Source organism: Hypomesus transpacificus, unplaced genomic scaffold (genome assembly GCF_021917145.1).
Source record: "Hypomesus transpacificus isolate Combined female unplaced genomic scaffold, fHypTra1 scaffold_42, whole genome shotgun sequence".
Taxonomy (NCBI): domain Eukaryota; kingdom Metazoa; phylum Chordata; class Actinopteri; order Osmeriformes; family Osmeridae; genus Hypomesus; species Hypomesus transpacificus.
Window position 1 is genome coordinate 1,150,203 of NW_025813938.1, and position 26,738 is coordinate 1,176,940.

Below are 26,738 nucleotides of genomic sequence, written 5' to 3' on the forward strand. Positions count from 1 at the left end.
GCTCCACGGTGCGAGAGATCAACCGGGAGGCGTGTCACTTCCCAGGGTTCCCTGTGCTGCAGACGCTGCTGACCAAACACACCAGCGTCCCTGAGCTTTACTTCCTGCTCATGGCTCTGTTCCTGCAGCAGCCGGTGACCGAGCTGCCAGACAGCCTGCAGGAGCATGTCAGTCCCTCCTCCACCCTCACTGCACCACCTCTCACCACCACTACACCACACCTGGATGATCGTGTACTGTTCTCCTTCGTCTACAAGGCTGTTTATTGGGTGTAGTAATGTCCTGGTGTGACCTTGTCTCCCCTTCCTCCCTGTCTCCCTGCCTCCCTCCCCCCTCCTTGCCTCCCCAGTTTGACCTGGACTCCACCTGGACGTTCATCCTGGGCGCGCCAGCCTCCAGCTCCATGCTCAGCTCCATACACAGCGTCTGCTCTGAGGCTGCCTTCCTGCTGCTGGCCATGCTGCGCAGCATGCTCAACCTGGTGAGGAGGGGAGAGGGAGATTAGAGGAGGGGGATGTGGCGTTCGAAGGAGGAAAAGCGGCCAACTAAACAGGAGTACCTATAGTAACCCCATGACTCCTCCCCCTCCAGCCCTGGCAGTCTGAGGAGGAGGGCTCCTGGCTGAGAGAATACCCCATCACCCTGATGCAGTTCTTCAGGTTCCTCTACCACAACGTGCCCGACCTGTCGCCCCTCTGGCACAGCGCCGAGTTCCTCTTCTCCCTGGCTGCCAGCGTGTTCCCCTTCAACATCAGACCCTACTCTGAGATGGTGCGTACACCCAGCTGTCTGTGTGTCTGTGTGTGTGCCTGTGTGTGTGTGTGTGTGTGTCTGTGTGTGTGATGAGACGTGGGGTGACGTCCTCTACCTGCCCCCCAGGTGAGCGACCTGGAGGACGAGGCGGGATCTCCCGCTGAGGAGTTCAAGGCCTTCTCCAGTGACTCAGGCATGAACCGCAGCCAATCAGAATACTGCAACGTGGGCTCCAAGACCTACCTGACCAATCACCCGGCCAAGAAGTACGTGTTTGACTTCATGCGGGTGCTGATCATGGACAACCTGTGCCTGACCCCCGCCAGCAAGCAGACACCCATCGTGGACATGCTGCTGGAGGTGAGTTAGCCTGGCGCTAGCTAGGCTAGGCTGTGTTTACTTACGCTTGGTAGCCTGTGCTGTGTTAGCATATGAATGCTAGCTAGGCTATGCTGTTTCAATATAAGCGTACAGTGTTTAGAATGACAATGCTATCTAGGATACACCTCAAATCCAGGATGTTAGCCTCAATGCTAACGTGTTTTGTCCTCTCTGTGTGTGTGTGTCTGTGTGTGTGTGTGTCTCTGTTCAGGCGTCCCCGGAGCGCTCCACCAGGACCCAGCAGAAGGAGTTCCAGTCTTGCATCCTGGACAGCGTGATGGATCACCTGCTGGCTGCTGACGTCCTGCTGGGTCAGCACACCTTCCAGAACCTTCCAACCACATCCAACACGCACCACATCCAACACACACCACATCCAACACACACCACATCCAACACACACCACATCCAACACACACCACATCCAACACGCACCACATCCAACACACACCACATCCAACACGCACCTCAGCCAACACACACCACATCCAACACGCACCTCAGCCAACACACACCACATCCAACACACACCACATCCAACACGCACCTCAGCCAACACACACCACATCCAACACACACCACATCCAACACGCACCTCAGCCAACACACACCACATCCAACACACACCACATCCAACACACACCACATCCAACACACACCACATCCAACACACACCACATCCAACACACACCACATCCAACACGCACCACATCCAACACACACCACATCCAACACACACCACATCCAACACGCACCTCAGCCAACACACACCACATCCAACACACACCACATCCAACACACACCACATCCAACACACACCACATCCAACACACACCACATCCAACACACACCACATCCAACACACACCACATCCAACACACACCACATCCAACCACATCCACCTCACGCCAGAGGCACATGCGAGGCACCGGCGTGACAACATGACTTCCCTTGTGCTGCAGGCGAGGACGCCTCCCTGCCCATGGCCAGCGGCGGCAGCTACCAGACGCTGGTCTCCAACGTGTTCTACTTCACGCAGCGCGTGGTGGACAAGCTGTGGCAGGGCATGTTCAACAAGGAGTCCAAGATGGTGGTGGACTTCATCGTGCAGCTCATCGGCCAGGTGAGGACAAGGAGCCAGGGCCGGACCACCACACTGTGTCAGGGCTGCAGCTGTCGCTGTGGAGGTGGAGAGGGATCTTGAGTCAAGCGGGCAGGGGGGGAGGCATGCAGCTCATACAAAGCTGCTTTTCTCAACAGCTTCTCTTCTCACTACAATCTCCAAAGCTGCCGCCCCCTCTGCACACAACACCGTGTGACCCAGTCTACAAATCTTTCTTTCACCAACCCTCTCTCTCTCTGTCTTCCCTCTCCTCACCCCAGTCCAAGAGGCGTTCCCAAGGCTTGTCCCTGGATGCCATCTACCACTGTCTGAACCGCACAGTCCTGTACCAGCTTTCCCGACCGCACAAGACGGTGCCCCAGCAGGTGGCCCTGCTGGACGCTCTGAGGGTGCTCACCGTCAACCGTAACCTGGTGCTCGGACCGGGGAACCACGACCAAGAGTTTGTGTCCTGTCTGGCCCACTGCTTCATCAGCCTGCACGCCGGGAGGTAGGGGCTGGAGGGCTGGTGGAGGAGGGCTGGTGGGGGAGGGCCGGTGGAGGAGGGTTGGGTATTGGTTTTAAGGTTCTGGTTTCAAGTTGTGTTTTAAGTTGTGTGTTCATTAGGTATGTGTCGAGTCTGTTGAAGTCCTGTTGATAACGTCACTGTTAGCGAAGCAGTTGCACAGCAGAGCATAGAAGACTGCGTTCACTGTAGAGTCGACATGAACACAAACAGCGATGGTGATGTGTCCTGTAGTGATGACACGGTATTGACTCGGTCTGTCCCCTAGTGATGACATCACCCTCTCTCCGCAGCAGCGTGGAGGGCTTCGGCCTGGAGGCGGAGGCTCGTATGACCACCTGGCACGTCATGGTGCCCGCAGAGAACCAGGCCGACACCGGCCACAGCCAGGACGCCAGCGAAGGTAACCACTCCCTCTTGGCTGGGTGTGGGTGTGTGTGTGAGAGAGAGAGAGAGAGAGAGAGAGAGAGAGGGCTCATGGGATGTTATAGTTTGCTTCACTCAGCTGTTTAAGTCTGTGTTGATAATTCAGAAGGGCATGACCCAACATTATGTTCTTTAGCTTTGGTTTGTGTGTTTGTACACATTAATAAGTGTGTGTACACATGAATAAGTGTGTGTGTGTACACATGAATAAGTGTGTGTGTGTGTACATGAATAAGTGTGTGTGTGTGTACATGAATAAGTGTGTGTGTGTGTACATGAATAAGTGTGTGTGTGTACACATGAATAAGTGTGTGTGTGTGTACATGAATAAGTGTGTGTGTGTACACATGAATAAGTGTGTGTGTGTGTACATGAATAAGTGTGTGTGTGTACACATGAATAAGTGTGTGTGTGTGTACATGAATAAGTGTGTGTGTGTACACATGAATAAGTGTGTGTGTGTGTACATGAATAAGTGTGTGTGTGTGTATTCCCCAGGCCGGCAGCTCCTGCTGAAGGCGGTGAACCGCGTGTGGACGGAGCTGATGCACAGTAAGCGTCAGGCCCTGGAGGACGTCTTCAAGGTGTCTCTGCCCACCAACGACCGCGGACACGTGGACATCAACACTGCCCGGCCCGCCCTGGAGGAGCCCGCCCTCAAGAGCTGGCAGAACCACCTGGGTGGGCACACGCCACGCACACGCCACGCACACGCCACGCATACGCCACGCACACGCCACACACACGCCACACACACGCCACACACACGCCACACACACGCCACACACACGCCACACACGCCACGCACACGCCACACACACGCCACACACACGCCACACACACGCCACACACACGCCACACACACGCCACACACACACCACACACACGCCACACACGCCACACACAGAGCACACACAGAGCACACACAGAGCACACACGCCACACACACGCCACACACACGCCACACAGAGCACACACAGAGCACACACAGAGCACAGCGAGAGACAAGCACACACAGCAGCTTTGCTGTGTCACAACAGAGAGTTGGCATCAGTGGTCACTGTTACTGCAGGCTGACCGAGTTCCAGTTAAGTTACAACATCTGAGTCTTATTGTACTTACTCTACTTCCCTCCCTCCGTCAGCTCATGAGAAGAAGAGCATCAGTCGTGGGGAGGTGGTGGCCCCGGTCAGTCAGTCCAAGCTGTCCAGGGTAAGCAGTGGCTTCGGTCTGTCCAAGCTGACCGGAGCACGCAGACACAAGAAGGACAACAGCCTCAACAAGGGCAGCATGTCCACTCAGGTACACACACACACACACACACACACACACACACACACACACACACACACACACACACACACAGACACAGACACAGACACACTCACATGCTGTTTCTCTCATTCACACCCCTCCCCACTCTGTATTAACCTCTGCTCTCCACCACTAGGAGGCCTTCCAGTGGATGTTCACCCACATAGGCGTGGTGAGGGACCTGGTGGCCATCCAGTACCGGGAGGCCCAGGAGGTGAGAACACGCCCCAGACAGAGGCTGTCTGGCTGGGCTAGGGATGCTCTGAGAGGGCTCCTCTTCACTGCTGGATCAGAGACTACAGTAACACCATCTGTGTTACTGAATAATACGTCATTCTACAACGTTACTCATCACTGTAACGCCTACCCTCTCCATGTGTCCCGCTCGTCCTCCCTACTCCCCCCCCCCCCCCCTCTTCCTCCCTAACTCCCCTCTTTTCCTCCTCATCTCTCCGTCCCTCTCCCCCTCCTACCCTCTCTTCCTCTCCCCCCTCCCCCTCTCCTCCCTCCCTCTCTCCCTCCTCCCCCTATTTTCCTCCTCGTCTCTCCCCCTCCTCCCCTCTCTCCCTCCTCCCCTCTCTCCTTTCTCCCCCCTCCCCTCTCTCCCTCCTCCCCTCCCTGCCCCTCTCTCCCTCCTCCCCTCTCTCCCTCCTCCCCTCTTCCTCTCTCCCTCCTCCTCTCTCCCCCTCTTCCCCACTCTCCCTCCTCCCCTCTCCTTCCTCCTCCCCTCTCTCCCTCCTCCCCTCTCTCCCTCCTCCTCTCTCCCTCCTCCCCTCTCCTTCCTCCTCTCTCCCCCTCCTCCTCCCCTCCTCCCCTCTCTCCCTCCTCCCCTCCCCCTCCTCCTCCTCCCCTGTCCCTCCTCCAGAGGCAGCAGAACTCTCTGAAGTACGTGACAGAGGAGTGGGCGTCTATAGAGTATGAGCTCCTGCGTGAGCGCGGCCTGTGGGGCCCTCCCATCGGCTCCCACCTGGACAAGTTCCTGCTGGACATGACGGAGGGCCCCTGTCGCATGAGGAAGAAGATGGTCCGCAACGACATGTTCTACCTCCACTACCCCTACGTTCCAGAGCCGGAGACCATCGCTGGCTCAGCGCCGGTACGTGTTTTCCTTCAAACCTGGGGGAACGTTAGGGGGGCGTTAGGGGGGGGGGGACGTTAGGGGGGACGTTAGGGGGGACGTTAGGGGGACATTAGGGGGGACGTTAGGGGGACGTTAGGGGGAACTTTAGGGGGAACTTTAGGGGGACGTTAGGGGGAACTTTAGGGGGACGTTAGGGGGACGTTAGGAGGGACGTTAGGGGGGACGTTAGGGGGAACCTGTGGAACAGCTGTTCTTCTGGAGCACGTGCTGTTCGTGGGTTGGTAAACCCTCACAATGTGAATGTGATCATATACAGTCCTGGAAGTCGTGTTTCTTTGCTCCTGGGCGAACACAGTGGTTGGATGCTGTGCTGTGGAGGTCTGCCTCTAACAGTACCCCTAGTCATGACTGACATTACGTCTGTTTATGAATCACCCATTGAACAACCTAGCAGGTCTCTAATCTCTATTGAATGCCCTCTCTGTGGTAGAAAATCACTAAGACTACAGTAGCTTTCCATACGTGGGTCAGACCCTCAGTGTGGTCCACTACTCCAAGGGCACCTCTGTCCCTCTGCCCTGCTGTTGGACCGCTGGGACACCAGGGTGTGGAGGAGGAGGATGTGGAACGACAACAGGTCGACCACAGCCAATCATATTGCTCAGCACTCTCTCTTCACCATCTCCCTCCCTCCCTCGCCCCCTCTCCCCCTGCAGAAGCCTGTGCGGTACAGGCGTGCGGTGAGCTACGACAGTAAGGAGTACTACATGAGGTTGCTGTGTGGGAACCCGGGCATGTACCAGCACTCTGTGGAGCAGAGCACTGAGGAGACTACACACCACGAGCCAGAGCACGGAGAGGACACCATCGCCAGGGTCAAAGGTGGAGGAGGACAGACACACACACACACATACACCTAACTGCAGCTAGCAGGTAGCAGCTATCAAGTAGCAGTTAGCAGGTAGCAGTTAGCAGCTAGCAGGTAGCAGTTAGCAGCTATCAGGTAGCAGTTAGCAGCTATCAGGTAGCAGCTAGCAGGTAGTAGCTAGCCGCTATCAGGTAGCAGCTAGCAGGCAGCAGCTAGCAGCGACCAGGTAGCAGTTAGCAACTATCAGGTAGCAGTTAGCAGCTAGCAGGTAGCAGCTATCAGGTAGCAGCTATCAGCTAGCAGTTGGCAGTTGGCAGTTGGCAGTTGGCAGTTGGCAGTTAGCAGCAACTCAGCAGGGCTCCAGGTGTGGTCTTGACCGGCGTGTGTTCCCCAGGCCTGGTGAAGGCCCCTCTGAAGCGCTCTCGCTCCACGGCTGACGGGGCTGACGAGGAGAGCCAGGAGCTGCTGCAGGAGCAAGGCCTGGAGGCCGGGGGCGCGGAGGAGGAGCAGCGCACCGACAACACCAGCCTGCTGCGCCTGCTGGAGGACGGAGAGAAGGTCAGAGAATGTTCCACGACAAGAAAGATGCATGTTTATCTATTTATATTGTTTTATGGTAATGAATATTGTAAATGATCTGATCTCTGAGCGTTGTGTTTCCCTGCAGATCCAGCACATGTACCGTTGTGCCCGGGTTCAGGGGCTGGACACTAGCGAGGGGCTGTTGCTGTTTGGGAAGGAGCACTTCTACGTGATCGACGGCTACACCATGACGCTCGGCCCGCGAGATCAGAGACATCGACACTCTGCCGGCCAAGTAGGTCCCATACATACTAATATGTATATTTTTTAAAATGTTTTTTGACACATACCCTCTCTCTACTGTTCTCCTATGATCTATCTTCTGTCTTCTATTTTTCTTTTCTTCCTTTTTGTAACCTCCCTCCCCCCCCTCCTCCCTCCCTCCCTCTCCTCCCTCCTCCATCCTCCCCCCTCTCCTCCCTCCCTTCCTTCCCTCCCTCCCTCCCTCTCCTCCATCCTCCCCCCCTCTCCTCCCTCTCCCCTCCTCCCCCTCCCTCTCTCCCTCCCTCTCCCCTCCTCTCCCCTCCCTCCCCTCCTCCCTCTCCCCTCCTCCCTCCCCTCCCCTCCCCTCCCCCCTCCCTCCCCTCCTCCCTCTCCCCTCTCTCCCTCCCCCTCCCCTCCTCCCTCCCTCCCCCTCTCCCCTCCTCCCCTCCTCCCTCTCCCCTCCTCCCTCCCCCTCCCCTCCTCCCTCCCTCCCCCTCTCCCCTCCTCCCCTCCTCCCTCTCCCCTCCTCCCTCCCCCTCCCCTCCTCCCTCTCCCCTCCCCCTCTCCCCTCCTCCCCTCCCCCTCCTCCCTCCCCCTCCCCTCCCTCCCTCCCCCTCTCCCCTCCTCCCCTCCTCCCTCCCTCCCCCTCTCCCCTCCTCCCCTCCTCTCCCTACCCCTCCTCCCTCCCCCTCCTCCCTCCCCCTCCCCTCCTCCCTCTCCCCTCCTCCCCCTCTCCCCTCCCCCTCTCCCCTCCTCCCTCCCCTCCTCCCTCCTCTCCCTCTCCCCTCCTCCCCCTCTCCCCTCCCCCTCTCCCCTCCTCTCCCTCCTCCCTCCCTCCCCTCCTCCCTCCTCTCCCTCTCCCCTCCTCCCCCTCTCCCCTCCCCCTCTCCCCTCCTCCCTCTCCCCTCCTCCCTCCCTCTCCCCTCCCTCCCCTCCTCCCTCCCTCTCCCCTCCCTCCCCTCCTCCCTCCCTCTCCCCTCCTCCCTCCCTCTCCCCTCCCTCCCCTCCTCCCTCCCTCTCCCCTCCTCCCTCTCCCCTCCTCCCTCTCCCCTCCTCCCTCCCCCTCCTCCATCTCCCTCCCCCCTCCTCCCTCCCTCCCCCTCCTCCCTCCCCCTCCCCTCCTCCCTCCCTCCCCCTCCCTCTCCCCTCCTCCCTCCCTCTCCCCTCCCTCCCCTCCTCCCTCCTCCTCCCCCTCCCCCTCCCTCCTCCCCCTCCCCCTCCCTCCTCCTCCTCCCCCTCCTCCCTCCAGTCTCCAGGAGGCCATCATCCCCCGGGGTGCTCGGCAGGGTCAGACCCAGCTGAAGAGGAGCTGCAGCATCTTCGCCTACGAGGACATCAAGGAGGTGCACAAGAGACGCTACCTGCTGCAGGTGAGGACACACACACACACACCACGAGGACACACACACACACACCACGAGGACACACACACACCACGAGGACACACACACACACACCACGAGGACACACACACACCACGAGGACACACACACACACACCACGAGGACACACACACACACACCACGAGGACACACACACACACACCACGCTTGTGTTCTGTAGCAGTTGAGGGTTGTTTGAAGGCGAAGTGACTCCCTGTGTCTCCCGCTCAGCCCATGGCTGCGGAGGTGTTCTCAGGAGATGGGAGGAACTACCTGCTCGCCTTCCAGAAGGGAGTCCGGAACAAGGTCTACCAGAGGTGCCATCTCTCTTTCCTCCTCTAGGGGGAGGCAGTAACACCACACTGCTGTCACCCTGATCACAGCATCACTCACAACCAAACACTGTTAGAACCACGTGTGTGTGTGTGTGCGTGTGCAGGTTCCTGGCGGTGGTGCCCTCGCTGGCCGACAGCTCAGAGTCGGTCTCGGGCCAGAGACCCAACACCAGCGTGGAGCAGGGGTACGACCGCACCCCTCACCTCTCCTAACCCTCACCATCCTATCTGTCATCCAATCCACAGGCCTGAACCGGTCACCTGACACAGTGTGGTGTCACATGACCAGCGAGGCTGTTCCAGTGTGTCCCTCCTTGCCGACCCCCCTCTCCTCTGTGTTTCAGGTCTGGGCTCCTCAGCACGCTGGTGGGGGAGAAGTCGGTCACCCAGAGATGGGAGGTGGGTGTTGTCTTTTCCTCCTTCCCAGCTCCTCTCCTCAGAGGCTGTCTCAGTCTGACCTCTAACCTCTGACCTCTGACCTCTCCCCCCCTGGTTGTTCCCCCCCCAGCGAGGAGAGATCAGTAACTTCCAGTACTTGATGCACTTGAACACGCTGGCCGGACGCTCCTACAACGACCTGATGCAATACCCAGTCTTCCCCTGGATCCTGGCCGACTACGACTCGGAGGTAACGCTAGCTTAGCTAACAAGCTTAGCATAGGTGTTGTAACGTGATGATGCTGTGCTATAGGACGTTAGCTTAGCTAACAAGCTTAGCATAGGTGTTGTAACGTGGCGATGCTGTCCTATAGGAGCTGGACCTTAACAACCCCAAGACATTCCGGAACCTGTCTAAGCCAATGGGAGCCCAGACTGACGACAGGCTCACCCAGTACAAGAAGAGGTTCAAGGACTGGGAGGACCCGAACGGTAAGCCAGCTCTCTTGCCTGTCCAAATATCACAACAGGCTTTAGTTACATCCCATAATAACACGTTACCTCAGGGTTTTAAAAACGATTAACGCTTTTGCACCTCAAGTATTTTTGGGGGAACAATCACATTCAAGTTTGGGGTATGGCGTGTTCACAAGGGCCAGACATCTTTGTCAGATGTTATATTAAAGAAAGGAACCCAGATCATTATTGTGATCATGGTGGTGGTGGTTGTGTTTGTGTGTCTCGGTCCTGCAGGCGAGACTCCAGCGTACCACTATGGCACCCACTACTCCTCCGCCATGATCGTGGCCTCATACCTGGTCCGCATGGAGCCCTTCACCCAGATCTTCCTCAGGCTGCAGGTCAGACCCTCCTCTTCCTCCCCCCATCACTCGACACCTGCACACGCTGCTCCGCACACGGTCAGATCGGTCACCAGCTAAGGTTGAGATCAGCAGGGTGTGGAAACATGACAGGTTTCTTGGATGGTGGTTGGGACGCTAATGATGACCTGTGTGACCCTTGGAGGTTTCATGTTGTGTGTGTGTGTGTGTGTGTTTCCGTGTGTGTGTGTTTCCGTGTGTGTTGTGCAGGGAGGCCACTTCGACCTGGCTGACAGGATGTTCCACAGCGTGCGTGAAGGCTGGCTCTCTGCCTCCAAACACAACATGGCCGACGTAAAGGAACTCATCCCGGAGTTCTTCTACCTGCCTGAGTTCATGCTCAACTCTAACAACTTCGACTTAGGTGGGCTCCAGGTCCCCACTCGGAACACACGTACAGCACTGTGCAAAAGGATGTGTTTGTTTCTGTGACGTGATTGGGTGTCTCCTCCCCCTACCAGGAAGTAAACAGAACGGCGTGAGGCTGGGAGACGTGCTGCTGCCATCCTGGGCCAAGGGAGATCCTCGGGAGTTCATCAGGGTCCACAGACAGGTGACCATCACACACTCCTAACAGTCTCACCTGACCAGTAAAACTACCTGAAACTTATTTCAACCGTACTTGATAACTAATCATATAATTCATGAGGACGATAAATAACAAATGTTTTATTTCAGTAGTGTATGAATATTAACAGTGGGAAAAGGGTGAATTGCAACGCTGCAACTGATTCCCCCCCCCCCCCCCCAGGCGTTGGAGTGTGACTACGTGAGCTCTCACCTCCACGAGTGGATCGACCTGATCTTCGGCTTCAAGCAGCAGGGCCCTCCAGCCGTGGAGGCAGTGAACGTGTTCCACCACCTGTTCTACGAGGGCCAGGTGGACATCTACAACATCAACGACCCCCTCAAGGAGACCGCCACCATCGGATTCATCAACAACTTTGGACAGATCCCCAAACAGGTGAGCAGAGGGGTCACCTGTACTCCCTGGCTGACAGGACGGTCACCACACGTCTGGCTCCGATTTGAGCTGCCGTTGTTTCTGGAACTGGTGGTGTTAGCTGTGAGACGCGATTGAATCTGCGACGGTGTATTTTTTGGACACGATCGCTTGGCTTTTTGACCCCGACCACGTAAGTGAGGGTTTCTCGTCTGTTCCCCAGCTGTTTAAGAAGCCCCACCCCCCCAAGCGCGTGCGGAGCCGCTCTAACGGGGACCCCCAGGGCGTGCCCTCCTCCGTCAGCTCCACCGCTGACAAGATCTTCTTCCATCACCTCGACAACCTGCGGCCCTCGCTCGCCCCTGTGAAAGGTAGAACGGCCATGGCGGAGGACACACGCACACACACGTTGTCAAAGCACCTTCACACACACACACACACACACACTTACAGGGCTCAGGATACGCTGAGTGGTCTGTACTTAGAACCATGTTACCTGTCACCAACCTCTGTCTAAACATGTGTGTGTGTGCTGTGCTGTGTGTGTGTGTGTGGTGTGTGTGGTGTGTGTGGTGTGTGTGGTGTGTGTGGTGTGTGTGGTGTGTGTGGGTGTGGGTGTGTGTCTGTGCTGCAGAGCTGAAGGATCCTGTGGGCCAGATCGTGTGTACTGATAAAGGCATCCTGGCGGTGGAGCAGAACAAGGTCCTAGTGCCCCCCGTCTGGAGCAAGACCTTCGCCTGGGGATACGCAGACCTCAGCTGTCGACTGGCCAACTACGAGTCAGACAAGGTCAGGGAAAAACACACACACACACACATGCAGCCATACACACATGCAGCCATACACACATGCAGCCATACACACATGCAGCCATACACACATGCACACAATTGTCCATGTGGTACCTTGGTTAAAGGTTTTCACTGTTCATGCATTTCTGATTCCCAAAACGGTCAATAGTTTTTCCTGTTGCTCAACACTGCCCTCTGGTGTTTGAGAGGCAGCACTTCATGTTCATTGCCTCTGACCAATCCCCTGTCTCCATCTCCCCCTCTGACCAATCCCCTGTCTCCATCTCCCCCTCTGACCAATCCCTTGTCTCCATCTCCCCCTCTGACCAATCCCCTGTCTCCATCTCCCCCTCTGACCAATCCCCTGGCCCCTGCAGGCGGTGGTGGTGTACGAGTGTCTCTCTGAGTGGGCTCAGATCCTGTGTGCCATCTGTCCCAACCCCAAGCTGGTCATCACCGGGGGAACCAGCACAGCCGTGTGTGTGTGGGAGACCGGGACATCCAAGGAGAGGAACAAGACCCTCACCCTCAAACAGGTAGGATGACAGGAGAGGAACAAGACCCTCACCCTCAAACAGGTAGGATGACAGGAGAGGAACAAGACCCTCACCCTCAAACAGGTAGGATGACAGGAGAGGAACAAGACCCTCACCCTCAAACAGGTAGGATGACAGGAGAGGAACAAGACCCTCACCCTCAAACAGGTAGGATGACAGGAGAGGAACAAGACCCTCACCCTCAAACAGGTAGGATGACAGGAGAGGATTATCCAGGTAGGATGATCTCATAAACAAAGCACCCATGTAACTGTGTGTGTGTGTGTGTGTGCCCTCCCCAGGCTCTGCTGGGCCACACAGATGCGGTGACGTGTCTGACGGCGTCAGCAGCGTACCACATCATGGTGAGCGGTTCCAGGGACCGCACCTGCATCCTCTGGGACCTCAACAAGCTGGCCTTCGTCACGCAGCTCCGGGGCCACCGGGCCCCCGTCTCTGCTCTCTGCATCAACGAGCTCACGGTGGGTCGGCCGTGCAGCGCACTAGACACACACACACACAGGCACACGCACACCTACACACACATATACATACCCACACCTACACACAAACTCTCCATAAATAGAGCCTAACATCCGTGTGTGTGTGTGTGAGAGCAGGGAGACATAGTGTCCAGCGCTGGGACCTACATCCACGTGTGGAGCATTAACGGCAGCCCCATCGCCAGCGCCAACACCTTCACTGGCCGCAGCCAACACATCCTGTGCTGCTGCGTGTCGGAGATGAACGAGTGGGACACGCAGAACGTCATCGTCACCGGACACTCCGACGGCGTCGTCAGGGTGACCATCATGTTATTAAATATCAGTCGTGTGGTCGGAGCCTAAGATTTCGTTTCCAGGCGAACTGACAGTCAAGTTGATTTGATTTTGAAATGTGGGCTTTGTGTTTTGTAGTGTGGGGTGTTGGTTTATGAGTGAAGGGATGAAACCAGTGCTAATCACTAGAAACTGCTGTGAATGTTTGGAGGGAAGGACTGAGTCGTGAAATGCTTGCTGCATTAGTACATCGTAAAAAAATATATTGAAAATACTTTTTGTGTAAAATGGAATGTCCTCTCTTGTAGTTCTGGAGGATGGAGTTCCTACAAGTCCCAGAAACCCCTGCTCCAGAGCCGGTGGAGCCAGACGTGCCTGACTGCTGTGAGGACAAGATGGGTGAGTCTCTGTTTCACACATATGGCCTGAAGGGTTCATTTGTTAAATACATTATTTTTCAAATTTAAAAAGTTTTTGTTAAAATCAAGTTCCTCCTAAGCATATCCTAACTGTGAACCTACCATCCACAACACACACACACACCCCCACCCCCACACACACACACACCCCCACACACACACACCCCCACACACACACCCCCACACACACACACACCCCCCACACACACACCCCCACACACACACACACCCCCCACACACACACCCCCACACCACTCCCGCCTGCTGTGTCCAGTTGAGGGTCGTGAGCCCCAGAATGGGGAGGAGGACAGCAGTGAGTCTGACGGAGATGAGACCAGCCTGGGCCCAGAGCCCCAGCCCCTCCCCCACGCCTCCCCTGCCCCCGGCAGTGCTCCGAGCAGCGCCCCTGGCAGCGCCCCCGGCAGCGCCCTGCACAGACCCAAAGGTATGTCACTCTGCTCCCCTCTCAGGATCAACATCCATGGACCCACCCAGAACAAGTTAACTCATATCTTTTTAGTGGAACTAGTGATTTTCTGACTGCCTGGTAGTGTAAAGAGTGATTTCTAAGGCCTGTGGCCCCCCCTGCAGGTGTGGTGGGCCGCTCTGGGGCCTCCTGGTCTGTGGACAGCGGCTCTGACGACTCCCGCCGCTGGTCCGACACGCTCAGCCTGGACGAGAAGGACGGCTTTGTGTTTGTCACCTACTCAGAGGGCCAGGGAAGGCCAGCAGGGGCCCCCCCAGCCCCCCTGCACCCCCACACAGCCCCTCCAGCCCCCCAGCACCCCCACACAGCCCACCCAGCCCCCCACACGGCCCCACCAGCCCCCCAGCACCCCCACACGGCCCCCCCAGCCCCCCTGCACCCCCACACAGCCCACCCAGCCCCCCTGCAGGCCCCACAGCCCCTCCAGCACCCCACCACCATGGAGGCTCGCCCCTACGGCCAACTCAGAACCGGTAGGTTACCAGGCTGGACGTTGGAGGAGATGTTTGTAACTGAAGCACGTTGCTTGTAAAAAGGGTTATGCATTCATTTATTTGAAAACCGGTTACCTGCTTGTCTTAACTGTGTTGTTGCATGAGAGTGTGTGTGTTAGTGTGTGTTAACTGTGTGGTGGTGTGTTTCAGGCTACAGATGGGAGCGTCAGCTTGTGTTCCGGAGCAAGCTCACCATGCACACGGCCTTCGACCGCAAGGACAACGCTCACCCGGCTGAGATCACCTCCCTCGCCATCTCCAAGTACGTGTGTGAGCCTTCCTCAGTGTGTGTGTGTGTGTGAGCGTACATTAGTGTGTGTGTAAAGAGCAGTGTGCACTAAAGGCCAGTGGGGTTAGTTGTGGTCATGGTTGTGTTCATGGTTGTGGTCATGGTTGTGGTCATGGTTGTGTTCATGGTTGTGGTCATGGTTGTGTTCATGGTTGTGGTCATGGTTGTGGTCATGGTTGTGGTCATGGTTGTGGTCATGGTTGTGGTCATGGTTTGGGCCACATCACAGTAAGATGTCTCTCTCCCTCCTTATCTTTTCTCTCACCCTATTCCCCTCTCCCTCTCTCCCTCCACCCCCCTCTCCCTCTCTCCCTCCACCCCCCTCTCCCTCTCTCCCTCCACCCCCCTCTCCCTCTCTCCCTCCACCCCCCTCTCCCTCTCTCTTGTCTGTCTCCTCTCTCTCTCCCTCCACCCCCCTCTCCCTCTCTCTTGTCTCTGTCTCCTCTCTCTCCCTCCACCCCCCTCTCCCTCTCTCTTGTCTCTGTCTCCTCTCTCTCCCTCCACCCCCCTCTCCCTCTCAGAGACCACAGTAAGATCCTGGTGGGAGACGGGCGGGGCCGTGTGTTCAGCTGGTCGGTGAGTGACCAGCCGGGCCGCTCGGCTGCGGACCACTGGGTGAAGGACGAGGTGGTAGACAGCTGCTCTGGCTGCAGCGTGCGCTTCTCTCTGACGGAGCGACGTCACCACTGCAGAAACTGTGGCCAGCTCTTCTGTCAGAAGTAAGTTCCTCTGTCGCTGTTTCCACGCGACAGAACGGGCATCGAGGATCCTAACTAAGGCCTTGCTCTTAAGCTGCTCTGGTGGATGTTTATTGGAAATGATTATTGGTATAAAAATATATAAAAGAACACAAAAAAATGTATATGTTATTTTGTAAGATGTGAACTTGTACCAGGACTAGTGTTTGGATGTCATTGCGTGCTGGAGGAAGTTGTTTTGGTTCTCTGTTTATGTATTCGTTGGACTGTGACTGCTCTGGTCACAGTCAAGAATAACCTTAATAACAAACACAGTTGACTGTTTGAAGACTGGAGACTTAACCACCATGCTGCACCCTGTCTCTCTCCTGTCCTGGTCCCTCCCTCCTCTCCCTCTTCCTCCTCCCCTCCCTCCCTCCTCTCCCTCCTTCCCCCCCTCCTCTCCCTCCCTCCTCTTCATCCCCTTTCTCTCCCTTCTCCTCCTCATCCCCCTCCTCCTCCCTCAGGTGCAGTCGTTTCCAGTCAGAGATCAAACGTCTGAAGATCTCTTCTCCGGTGAGAGTGTGTCAGAACTGTTACTACAACCTGCAGCACGAACGCAGCGCCGACGACAGCTTCAAGAACTGAGGGCCTTGCGACCTGCCTTCCTCCCCTCTCTCCCTCCCTTCCCTCTGGGTCTCCCTGCCTGTAACCTCCTGGTCTCTCTCACCCCTGCCCTGAAATACCTCCCCCTTCCTTCTCTGAATACCTGTAAACACACACACACACACAGTAACCGTACTTAACTCACTGATGTAGACTAAAAGGGATCACCTGACCGTAATGTGTCAGTTGTCGTAACCGTGGCGATTGACTAGCACGCCCGGAAACGGGATGGAGGGAAGTAAGGGGGAGAAGATGTGGAGAGAGAGTGAAAAATAAGCCGACACGAGGGGTGTCATGACATCATTCACACTTTAACAGTCCACACTCATTATAGGACACAAACAACCTTGAAACTCCATCCTCAATATACCACTGGCTAGCTGGCTTGTAGACCAACAGGATACAGGGATAACCTCCCCTTAGAACGTGAGATAAACTTGTTTATATTGTAAATACTTACAATGGCCTTTTTAAACTAGAGCAAGAAAACAGGAAAAATATGATTATTGAGAAGAAAAGGAAAACAAACAAAAAATGTCATTGCCTGTAATATAGCTTTGTGACTAACCACTCCTGGCTTTAAAACAAAAAAGATTGTGCAGCTGATTAAGTCACTATTCACCTAGCCCTGCGGGAATAATATGTGGGACAATGAATGTTAATAATAATTGTATGTGGGTTGATAACTAGTGAGTCTACTTATGCAATTTTTTTTTACGTTTACAAATATGTGATTTATTTTGTTGCCCACAGTATCAAGCCATTGCCATCAATGAGAGATTTTTTTTTTTTATCCCGTTTGCCAAATTGCTTTGATATATCATGTATTTTGGTATGAATTAAGAACTATCATGTCGATTTTTACCTATCATGCAGTCTTGTAAGTTGTCCATTTGTAATAAGTTGTAGGAGCTGTTTATTTTGTTGCTGCTTGTCCAGACGAGTGACATAATTTTTTATTTTATTATTATTTTGTCTTCCTTTTTACCATATCAGGGGTTTACAGATAACTATATACTGTACTTCATAGGATGTAAGAGTTAGTTGTATGTCTTCAAGAGGGAAACCATCGAGGTTTCATCAACTCTGAAATGTAATATCAGCGTATGAAATATATATATATATATATACACCGCCGTTTCCAGTTACTGTATGCATGGCATTGGTCTTAAGTTGCAACATTTTGCACACAAACAGGGATTGTTCCCCCCTCCCTCCCCCTCGCTCATATCTGTGTCATGTGATTGTGCTGACATTTTATTTGTCACAACCATTTGAAACAATTTAAAGTTTGAATCACAAGAAATGTATAAAAACCGTTAGACATTGTCCAGAGTGTCTGTTACGAGTAAAGGCGAAAAGATTACGGTCAGACGCAGTAAACTGTCGAATTTCAGGTTGTACATGTAGCATTGGCTGAACGTTTTCCTCCCGGAACGCAGCGGTTTCATTCTGCTATTACAAAGCAGAGAAGAGGGAGAATATTATTGGTCTGACAGCATGAAAATAATCTCAAAAAGCCTTCCTCTAAACTGGAAGACGCCAAGTAGGGAGAGATGTTGGGCGGTCATCGACCACCGTAAGATGTCGACCTCTGCCAAGTCGATTCATACCTCCGTAAGAGAGTTTTATCTGGATCGTTTTAGCGACACAGTAGGCCTATCGCCTTGATATATCTGAATAAGGAGTGTAGCGTGTAACACCTAATTGATGCCGTTAGACGCGAATGGGTTTTGATATTTCACTTTCGATGTTAGATAATGTGATGTCTGTTTGGTAGCCTGGTCCTAGTGAAGCACAAGGTTCCTGATTATGTATGTGGAGAACATTGAAACGAGAGCGTCCTGAGACTACAGAAGTAGTCCTTCCTCGTGTCATTTTATCCGTGATGCTGTGGGCAACCTTGCAGCTTTCTGTACATGAGACGTTTCCTTTTGTTTGTTTTTTTTACTCTCGCGAGAACACTTCTAACACAAGAGTAGTAGTTTGGGATTCACTGTCAAGTTCCCTTATTGTCTGCCATATATTATGCACTCTTATTATTATTGTTATATCATCCTACATTTATGTACTGTATTTAGTGTGCAATCGTAACATCTAGCTGAGAAGATTTAGCAGCCACAAAAGCATCTCTTTAAAAATCCACACGATGGCTGATATCAATCTGAATGACTTTTGCACCTTTACTTTGTAAAGTCGGAACAGAATCATGATTTTTATTGAATGCCATTTTATGTTGTGGGCTATCATTTCAAAGAAGACACATTACACCACAGTGAAATTAACTGTATAAAGTATTTATGCAATTTTACTGATTTTAAGCTTTTTTTTTTATTCTTGTAATTTCAGCAAGTTTTGTTACTTGTTGCATGTCTATTAACATAGCTGACTTTCTGTGTCAGTGTTATGTACATGTTCTTGGCATTATTCGTGTTTGTTCGTATTTTTTTCTTTTTTTTCTTCTCAATTTTCCAAGGCATCGTCTTATGAGTTGTTACAAGCCCCGAGCGAGAGATATGTGTACAGTTTATGGCTGGAGTGCTGGAGATTAATTCATTGACTCCTGGTGGACTTTTGTACTCTTTATGGAATCAAAGAATTGATTGAGAAAATCATGGATTATTTTGGTGGTCTTGTATTGGACTGCGTTACTTAAGGATCTGGTGTGCAGTCTGTGATAGCTGAATGTTCCAGGTGTGTGTGTTCAGTACGACAAAGAAGATAAAACCGTAGAATAACCCCCTACCGAAACAATGTTACAATAATGCAATAGATCTGGTACTTATTATTTTGATTTCAATTAAATTCTTGCTGTTTACCACCAAATGCTGATTGATTTGTGTAGCCTACTTCTTTGTCAAAAAACAAAACAAAAAAACATGTAGCACTACGCTTCTTCACAATGCCTTAATGCTCAACCATTAGCCTACTAATCATTTTCAGAGGTGAAACACAGTATCCTTTAAACACAGCGATGTCCCATTACAATGGCCATAATTACTGTCGGCCTACACTGAAAAATTAGAGCTGTAACGGTCAAAGACCAAGACGGGAATTAAGTCAGTGCACTGTCGTTGCCGTGGCGTGGACCACATCTCTCTCGAAGTAGAGACGTCAACGATTTATTTGTATGTTTAAATAAGAGCCAATAATCTCCCCCCAAACACATCATATTCAAAATATTTGCGGTATCCTCACCTAGGCTATCTTGCCTGCTTTCGCCCTGTCTTAAGAAGAGGATTACCAATTTTGGCAACCCTATCATCTGCTCTCTGGTTGCTATGGAGATAGACCAACAGCGCTTACACCAAGATGGAGGAGGACAGCTCAGTAGCGGCTCTCGACAATGTTGTCACCGAATTCCATACTTATGAGGACTTTCTTGACTCCCAAATCACCTCTATGGATTTATATTACTTAGAGGTAACTTTTGTGTTTTACGTTCAGTTTTTCATGTTTTACTGAGCAAGTTAAGCTCGTTTACTTGGAATGCAAGACTGGCTTGGCTAGCTCTACAGTAAGGCATCGGTATAATTAGTAGCTAATTAGTCACACCTGTTAACAATTTTCGCTGCTTTGCTTAACGAGGAGTTGTCAACCTAATATGCTAAGACTGACACATTTACTAGAATATAGTTTACTTTGTTCTTCAGACAGAACCGAGAGAGAACTCAAGCGTTTTACAAAACGTTGTAGGAACGGTGTGCATGAGACAGATGGCGGTGTCGGTTTGCTCGTGTGTGTGAATAGTGGTAAGAACTAAACGGACCAAATTTTGACCGATAAGAAATGCCAGAAGTCGAGTCCGTACTCGCAATAGACTGGTAGTTTTCGATAAGACAAGTTCAGAACTAAAGTTCTAAATAGCGGTAGTAGAACTGAAGACGTTTTCTTGTAAAGTTAGCTCTTAACATCCCGGGAATGAGCTATTATAACTTACTGTTGAGTTCCACTTAACCAATAGATGGCACTTTTTCGTCAGAAGTTGCATGCTCGTATTGCTTGAACACCTGTGTCTACAAAGGGTTAAGACCAACCTCCTATCTGACCTGATAATCTTCTTAGGTGAAACATTATCAAACTAATTTACCTCATGTGGTGTTTACACAACGCAGTCAACCCAGGCCATCTAATCTGCCCACTCGTGTTAATACTGAATAAATCTGCTCTGCAACAGAAAGCCGAAGCAAATAGTTGCTTACTCTTGTTAAATGAAGTGTTTGTTGAGTATTCCTAGACACTTCTTGTTTGAATAAGATTTATGTTAGGAATGCAGGTGCCAAAAGCAACTTAACGAACGCTCACTTTCGTGAGACATGTTTAGTCATGGAAAAAGCAGAAACTATTTTACTATCCCCAAATATTTAGGACATGTAGTCTGGTCTCAGATTGGATCGATAATATGGCAAAAATAAAGCGATGTATTACATGAATATTATCTTATATATTTTGAGTCTCCTGTAATTGTGCAGCAGAATAAAAGTGAAATTTTTCTGCAGTGTATTACTCCTGTCTTTAGAGGTGGGGTGGAGGGTGTGACTCTGGTTTGGGTTGCCGGCCAGCGGCCCCGGTTCCTGACTCACCACGTGGTGTTCCCTGCCCCTCTAGGATGAGGAGCTGGCTCGTCAGCTGGTGGAGCTGGGCTACAGGGGCAGCGGGGAGGTCCTGAGGAGGGAGGAGTTTGAGACGAGGAAGGCTGCAGCAGAGGCCTCCAGACTCTCCAAGAGGGGCCAGAGACAGTAAGTTGACCTGTCGCGGACTGAGAGAGATCCCCGATTGTTTCTCTAAATCTGTCAGGCTGGTGGGCTCTGTGTTCTGCATCTAGTGTCTGATGGTACTGTGTGAGGGGGTGAAACACGTGTTTTTGGTGCTCTTTCATCCGGTTTCTCAACCAACGGTTAGTTTGATAACATAACCCCAGACATGCAGCCTAGGAGTACGATGGGTTGGATGTCACACTGGAGTTAACTTAACATCCATTTCAGTTACCATGTCAAAGCCAATTCATAGTTCAGATGACAATAATAGTTTCAGGCTATGTTGATCTTAGTCTAGATTTATCTTGGTATTCAGGAACAACATTAAGCAGTGTACATACACCATTCTCCTCAGGAGTTGCACAATCTCACAGAGCCCCTGATTGACCACACTGTACTATCTTTGACTTTTTAGATTTTTTTGTCAACCTCACCTGGGTAAATATCACATGACTGAGACGCCCTCTGAGAAACAACATCAGTCACATTGCTCAAATCCTCTGGATCCCTTTGTGGTCATGCTTCAGCGGGCGACAAGTTGACACAGACCCAAGGTTTAAAAATAAAAATAAAAAAAACGTTCACACATGAAGATACCCAAGTATTTACATGTTGGATGTAAAATTGGATTGAATTCTGGAATCGTTTCCAAAGGAGCCCATTTCTGCTGCTGTTCTCCCTCCATCGCTGAACATCAGTGACACCAACACACCTGCACTCACTAAGGCTCTAACCCTGCAGCCTTTCATCTTGTCCTCACAGGAACCAGTTAGACCTTGTCAGTGAAGAGTCAGTGTTAGCCCAAGGAAAGGCTCCTGTCGTAGGGAGCCATAGTTGTAAACCTAACAGGTTTTACGTGGAGGGTCTTTAGAAGTGAGGGTGTACTAAAATCACTCCTGATCAGAGCCTTTGCAGTTACACCCCTGGCTATTCATTCATTGGAAGGTCACTTTTCACCTTGTTACCGAAATTGCACTCTGAATGTAGCTGTGGTGCTTTGTGCTGCGTACCGGTGCGAGGCTGGCGGTGCGAGGCTGGCGGCGCGAGGCTAGCGGCGCGAAGCTAGCGGCGCGAGGCTAGCGGCGCGAGGCTAGCGGCGCGAGGCTAGCGGCGCGAGGCTAGCGGCTGGTCTTGCTAACGTTACAGTCGAGGAGGGAGCTCTGAGGCGTTCCTGTCTTGGCTGCTTCCTCTATCAGTTGTTTTAATCATTATCCCCTTCAATACACCACGCACCTGTTCGTAAAAAGGGGAGAAAAAAAGAAAGGATTTGATTCAGCTACAAAGCAAAGTCTTGCCCTTCCTGGTACAATAGTACACTATGTTTGAGTGATTTTCCCATTATCAATTACACTGCACCCTGTCTTCTCATCTGTGGTCAGCAGAGATGGAAAAACTCTATTAATAAGATGGAAACCCACTACTGGGAAAGGGATCAGTGTAGGTTTATTTTTTACAACACGATCCAGAAGAAAAGTGAATTCACTCTCACACAAAGTGGTCTTCTGATATTATTGACAATATTAATAAGAGAAACTTATTATAACAAACTTTAAGTGAATTAGCCTCCAGGGTAGGGTTGTACATGTTTTTATCCTTTGAACTAGAAGATTATCCAGGATAGTGTGTTTTGCTCTTTCACACACACTTCCATCACATTTTATGTTACCTGGGAGCGAGAAGTGTGGTCAAGTCATTTTTTTTTGGTAGATCTGATGCCTGAAATGAATAGATATCTTTTTAGTTTTGACATTGGGGTAGGCCAACGCAACCTTGTGTAGGCTAAGACTCAATATACTTTTACAGGTTTTTTGTGTTAATTAGAAGGACAAAGTCTGGATATCACTTTCCCACGCAGGAACATTTGACATGGAAGAAGAAAAAAAGAGGCAGTTGAAAAGACAGAAAAATCCCAACACCCACAGGTTGTTTCCATCAGAAGTGGCAAGCTGGAGCTAGGTCCCCTGAGCTAGCTGTTAAACTGCTAGCTTCTCTTTCCTCTGCGGTTTTCTGATTGGATCTCCACCAGCCTGACCTCTTGACCCCCTGTTGTGGTCGCACTGAAAAAACACCAGCTCCCAAGATGCAATGTACCACCTGCAATCTGAGAATAGTCAGGCAGTGTTCTGGCAGCTGGTCTGTAAACAACACGACTGTTACTGAAGCCTTTTTTTTTTTTTTTTTTTACGCTGTTCGTTTGACAGTAATGATATAAATGAATGCGAGCTATCAAATAACCATGCAAATGCATTTTTGGGGTCTCCCCAGTGTGAGCAAGGACGGACGACCAAAGAGCTGTCTTGCACCTGCAGTGGTCCGCTCCTGAGACCAGGGAGGTTTTAGAGATGCTGGGCCAGAGGCCTAGTGTTGAGGCCATGCTGCTTGCAGAATGCCTCTGCCCTCCCCCTAAGGCTGAGCTGATGCCTCAAAAACATCATCTTTTCTTTCCAGCGCTCTCTGTCACTGACTCAACATGTTTTTCCTCTTCTGTTCAACCTCCCCGTGATCTCTTGGAGACCTTTAGTGCCTCCAGGTGTATAAATAAAGCTGTTTTCAATTAAGGGCTAACCTCGCCTGTAGCGTGCATCTGATCAGTGAATGCTCCTGCACCTGTGGTAATAAAATACCCCGGGAGTGGAGATAGCGCTGCAAATGCTAATAAGATGTTGACCTGTTGTTGGCCTGTTTCAGTCTGGAAGACAACATGGTCCTCTTGACAGCTTGACTGTGAAAGGAAGGCCTCGCCAGCACATCACAAAAGACCAAACAACAGCTCTCGTCAGACATAGGTGAAATTCAATATATAATTGAAGAAGAAGAAAAAAAAGTGAAACTTGAATGAAAGGGATGCTTAGTCAGTTGTGTGGTTGTTGGGTTTGGGTGAAATCTATGCCAAGCTTGAGTCAAACATCAACAACCTCCTACTCGGATAAAAAAAAAAAAAAAAAAAAAAAACTTTTGTTCCATTCATGCCATAGCAGAATACAAAGTTAGCTTTATACGCTTGTTTGACTTAAGTCTGTTTCACATCAAAATACCTCGGAGAAGCAATGAAAGTAGACTACTTGTTTTCTTTAATTTAAACTGGATATAACTGTCTTGCTTTGATTTTTATTCGATTTTTCTAATCCCTTTAGCTTAATGTTAAATAGGAGACCTAATGTTAGACTTGTCACACGAGGAAACTTCTGGACATGCGTAAACAAACTGCCACTTGCGGATAAGATGAGGTCTGAAAACCGTTCTGCAGCTTATGTGGAGCAGGCCTCTGTAATTTAGGCCAACACTTTCTGGAAAGATCTGTGAAACCCCCAATCAGAAACTTCTTGGGTGCACTTGACAGTTGGCCATTGGCTGGTTTTATTTCACCATATCCTCTGTGCCGTGGATCAGACACGAGACGAGAGCTGCTGAAGACACCAGGCATCCAGGCTTCAGCCCTGATCCAGACCCAGCAGTTCAGCTAACGTCCTGATCTCTGGGCCTTCGCCGGGCCTCCGCCGGGCCTCCGCCGGGCCTCCGCTCCACCTCGGTGTCCAGCCCCCAAGCTCTTTGTCCTTTGTGCTGCTCCTTTTTTCCTCCCTCCATCCAGAATACTCCACTCTTTCTCTTTCTCACTCTCTTTCTCTCATCTGTTAAAAGAGAGACATTTCTCACCGTGCCAAGAACAACCAGAGCAGTGAACATGCACATGGACGGGGAATGCACATCGTTGCTATGTCCAACCCCAAGTCGCCTGGCTAAAATAAGATTGGGGATGTGTCTGATATGAGAAGCCTGGTTCTTCGACGAGCCAAGCTCCTGCTCCAGCTCCGCTCTGGCCTCCAGCCCCGCTCTGGCCTCCAGCCCCGCTCTGGCCTCCAGCCCCGCGCTGGCTCCGTGCTGCCAGGGTTGGCAGGCTCGGTTACATGTACTGTCACGCCAAATTGCCTCACCTGGGTTTGCGATGTTGGACACGGTGTGCGCCTGGCAAAGCCAGCCTGCCGGCGCTGTCCACAGTCGACCCACGCCGCAAGGACCGAGCCAACCTCCACAGCATACCCTCACAACTCTGGGAACGGCCCGCGCCACTTTTAAACTAAGCAGGGAGAAAGTGCTTACATGCAGTGACTGACAGACTGCAGCTCTCTCACAAGACATCCCATATTTCACTCATACTTTTTTAACCCTTGTGCTGCTTTCTGGTCATTGTGACCCACCTTTTTCACCACGACGGTGGGTCACAATGACCCAGGCAGCACAAGGGTTTTGAAGATGATAAGTGTGATAAGTAGAGCGAGTTGATTGTTGTTTCTGGCCTTTGTTTGGACCCTGTTGTGGTTTACCATGTCTTCTTAAACCCATCCCCAAATGTTTGTGTCTTTTGATCAGGCAAGAAAACACCGAAGCCTAACTCTAATGTAAACGCAGATTTTTTTTACGGTAGAATTTTGGTTTCTTTAAAACAATTATAACACACAAAAATACTTGCCTTCCTGGCTAACCCAAGATCCAATTGGCACCATAAGTTGACATGCCAACATCTGATGGCCATTTGCCTAAATGAAGCCAGCGTTATATGGGTCTACAGTATGCTTTTCATATAGGGTGTGTACTGCCACCAGACATCAGTTTGCAGCATGTGTTGGAGGGTATTCATCTGCTACTTAAAAGTATTGTGTTTCAGCATGGAAATGGGCCGTACTGAAATCAGCTGAGTAAACATGGGGATTGTGAGTCCTGAGCTCCATGTTAGACTGGTTTGCGCTGTACAGGGTTTCGACTGGACAGCCGTAAGACCCTCCTCTTTCAATTTCCTTGATAGAGATTTCCTTTGGATCAGCTTAAGCTGGGCCTTATGTTCCTTACCAACATACTGTACTAGTGTGTTCCTTTTGTGGTTGTGGAGGTTCTCCTACCTGCTACAGGGCTGGTGTGTTAAGGTTCTCCTACCTGCTACAGGGCTGGTGTGTGAAGGTTCTACCTGCTACAGGGCTGGTGTGTGGAGGTTCTACCTGCTACAGGGCTGGTGTGTGGAGGTTCTACTGCTACAGGGCTGGTGTGTGGAGGTTCTACCTGCTACAGGGCTGGTGTGTGGTGGTTCTACTGCTACAGGGCTGGTGTGTGGAGGTTCTACCTGCTACAGGGCTGGTGTGTGGTGGTTCTACTGCTACAGGGCTGGTGTGTGGAGGTTCTACCTGCTACAGGGCTGGTGTGTGGTGGTTCTACTGCTACAGGGCTGGTGTGTGGTGGTTCTACTGCTACAGGGCTGGTGTGTGGAGGTTCTACCTGCTACAGGGCTGGTGTGTGGTGGTTCTACTGCTACAGGGCTGGTGTGTGGAGGTTCTACCTGCTACAGGGCTGGTGTGTGGTGGTTCTACCTGCTACAGGGCTGGTGTGTGGTGGTTCTACCTGCTACAGGGCTGGTGTGTGGTGGTTCTACTGCTACAGGGCTGGTGTGTGGTGGTTCTACTGCTACAGGGCTGGTGTGTGGTGGTTCTACTGCTACAGGGCTGGTGTGTGGAGGTTCTACTGCTACAAGGCTGGTGTTTGGATTTTCTACTGCTACAAGGCCAGCCTGCTGCAGTTCTGAGGGCTGGAAAGGGGTCCTACTTTGATGGCTGACAAAACAAAATCCTTTGAAGATAGACATCTTTGTCTTGCCCTTCGCTCTTTTATTCATGGTTGCATCAAGCCAAGCATGACTGTGA

At 51.7% G+C, this 26,738-nt stretch overlaps 2 protein-coding genes across 2 annotated transcripts in view; both read left to right on the forward strand.

The window, feature by feature from the left end:
• The first annotated feature begins 17 nt into the window (after positions 1-17).
• On the forward strand, positions 18-19,126 carry wdfy3 (WD repeat and FYVE domain containing 3). Its single transcript, XM_047016599.1, is given in 38 exon segments — positions 18-167; positions 350-481; positions 592-771; positions 880-1,113; positions 1,346-1,445; positions 2,097-2,257; positions 2,518-2,747; positions 3,059-3,165; positions 3,687-3,869; positions 4,333-4,490; positions 4,639-4,716; positions 5,368-5,598; positions 6,300-6,465; positions 6,846-7,009; positions 7,119-7,226; positions 7,228-7,268; positions 8,487-8,607; positions 8,851-8,936; positions 9,059-9,139; positions 9,299-9,353; positions 9,463-9,582; positions 9,707-9,824; positions 10,086-10,192; positions 10,424-10,577; positions 10,675-10,766; positions 10,965-11,177; positions 11,380-11,527; positions 11,791-11,945; positions 12,325-12,483; positions 12,786-12,965; positions 13,104-13,286; positions 13,571-13,661; positions 13,956-14,126; positions 14,273-14,487; positions 14,545-14,641; positions 14,813-14,924; positions 15,473-15,670; positions 16,156-19,126. Coding segments are annotated over 38 exon segments (5,307 nt in total). The 5' UTR covers positions 18-110; the 3' UTR covers positions 16,277-19,126.
• Positions 19,127-19,604: 478 nt separating this feature from the next.
• Positions 19,605-26,738, forward strand: part of cfap299 (cilia and flagella associated protein 299) — a 59,570-nt gene continuing 52,436 nt past the window's right edge. The window contains exons 1-2 of the mRNA XM_047016791.1: positions 19,605-19,717; positions 20,903-21,033. Of these exons, the coding sequence (XP_046872747.1) occupies positions 19,607-19,717; positions 20,903-21,033 (242 nt within the window). The 5' untranslated portion in view covers positions 19,605-19,606. The remainder of the gene's footprint in view (positions 19,718-20,902; positions 21,034-26,738) is intronic.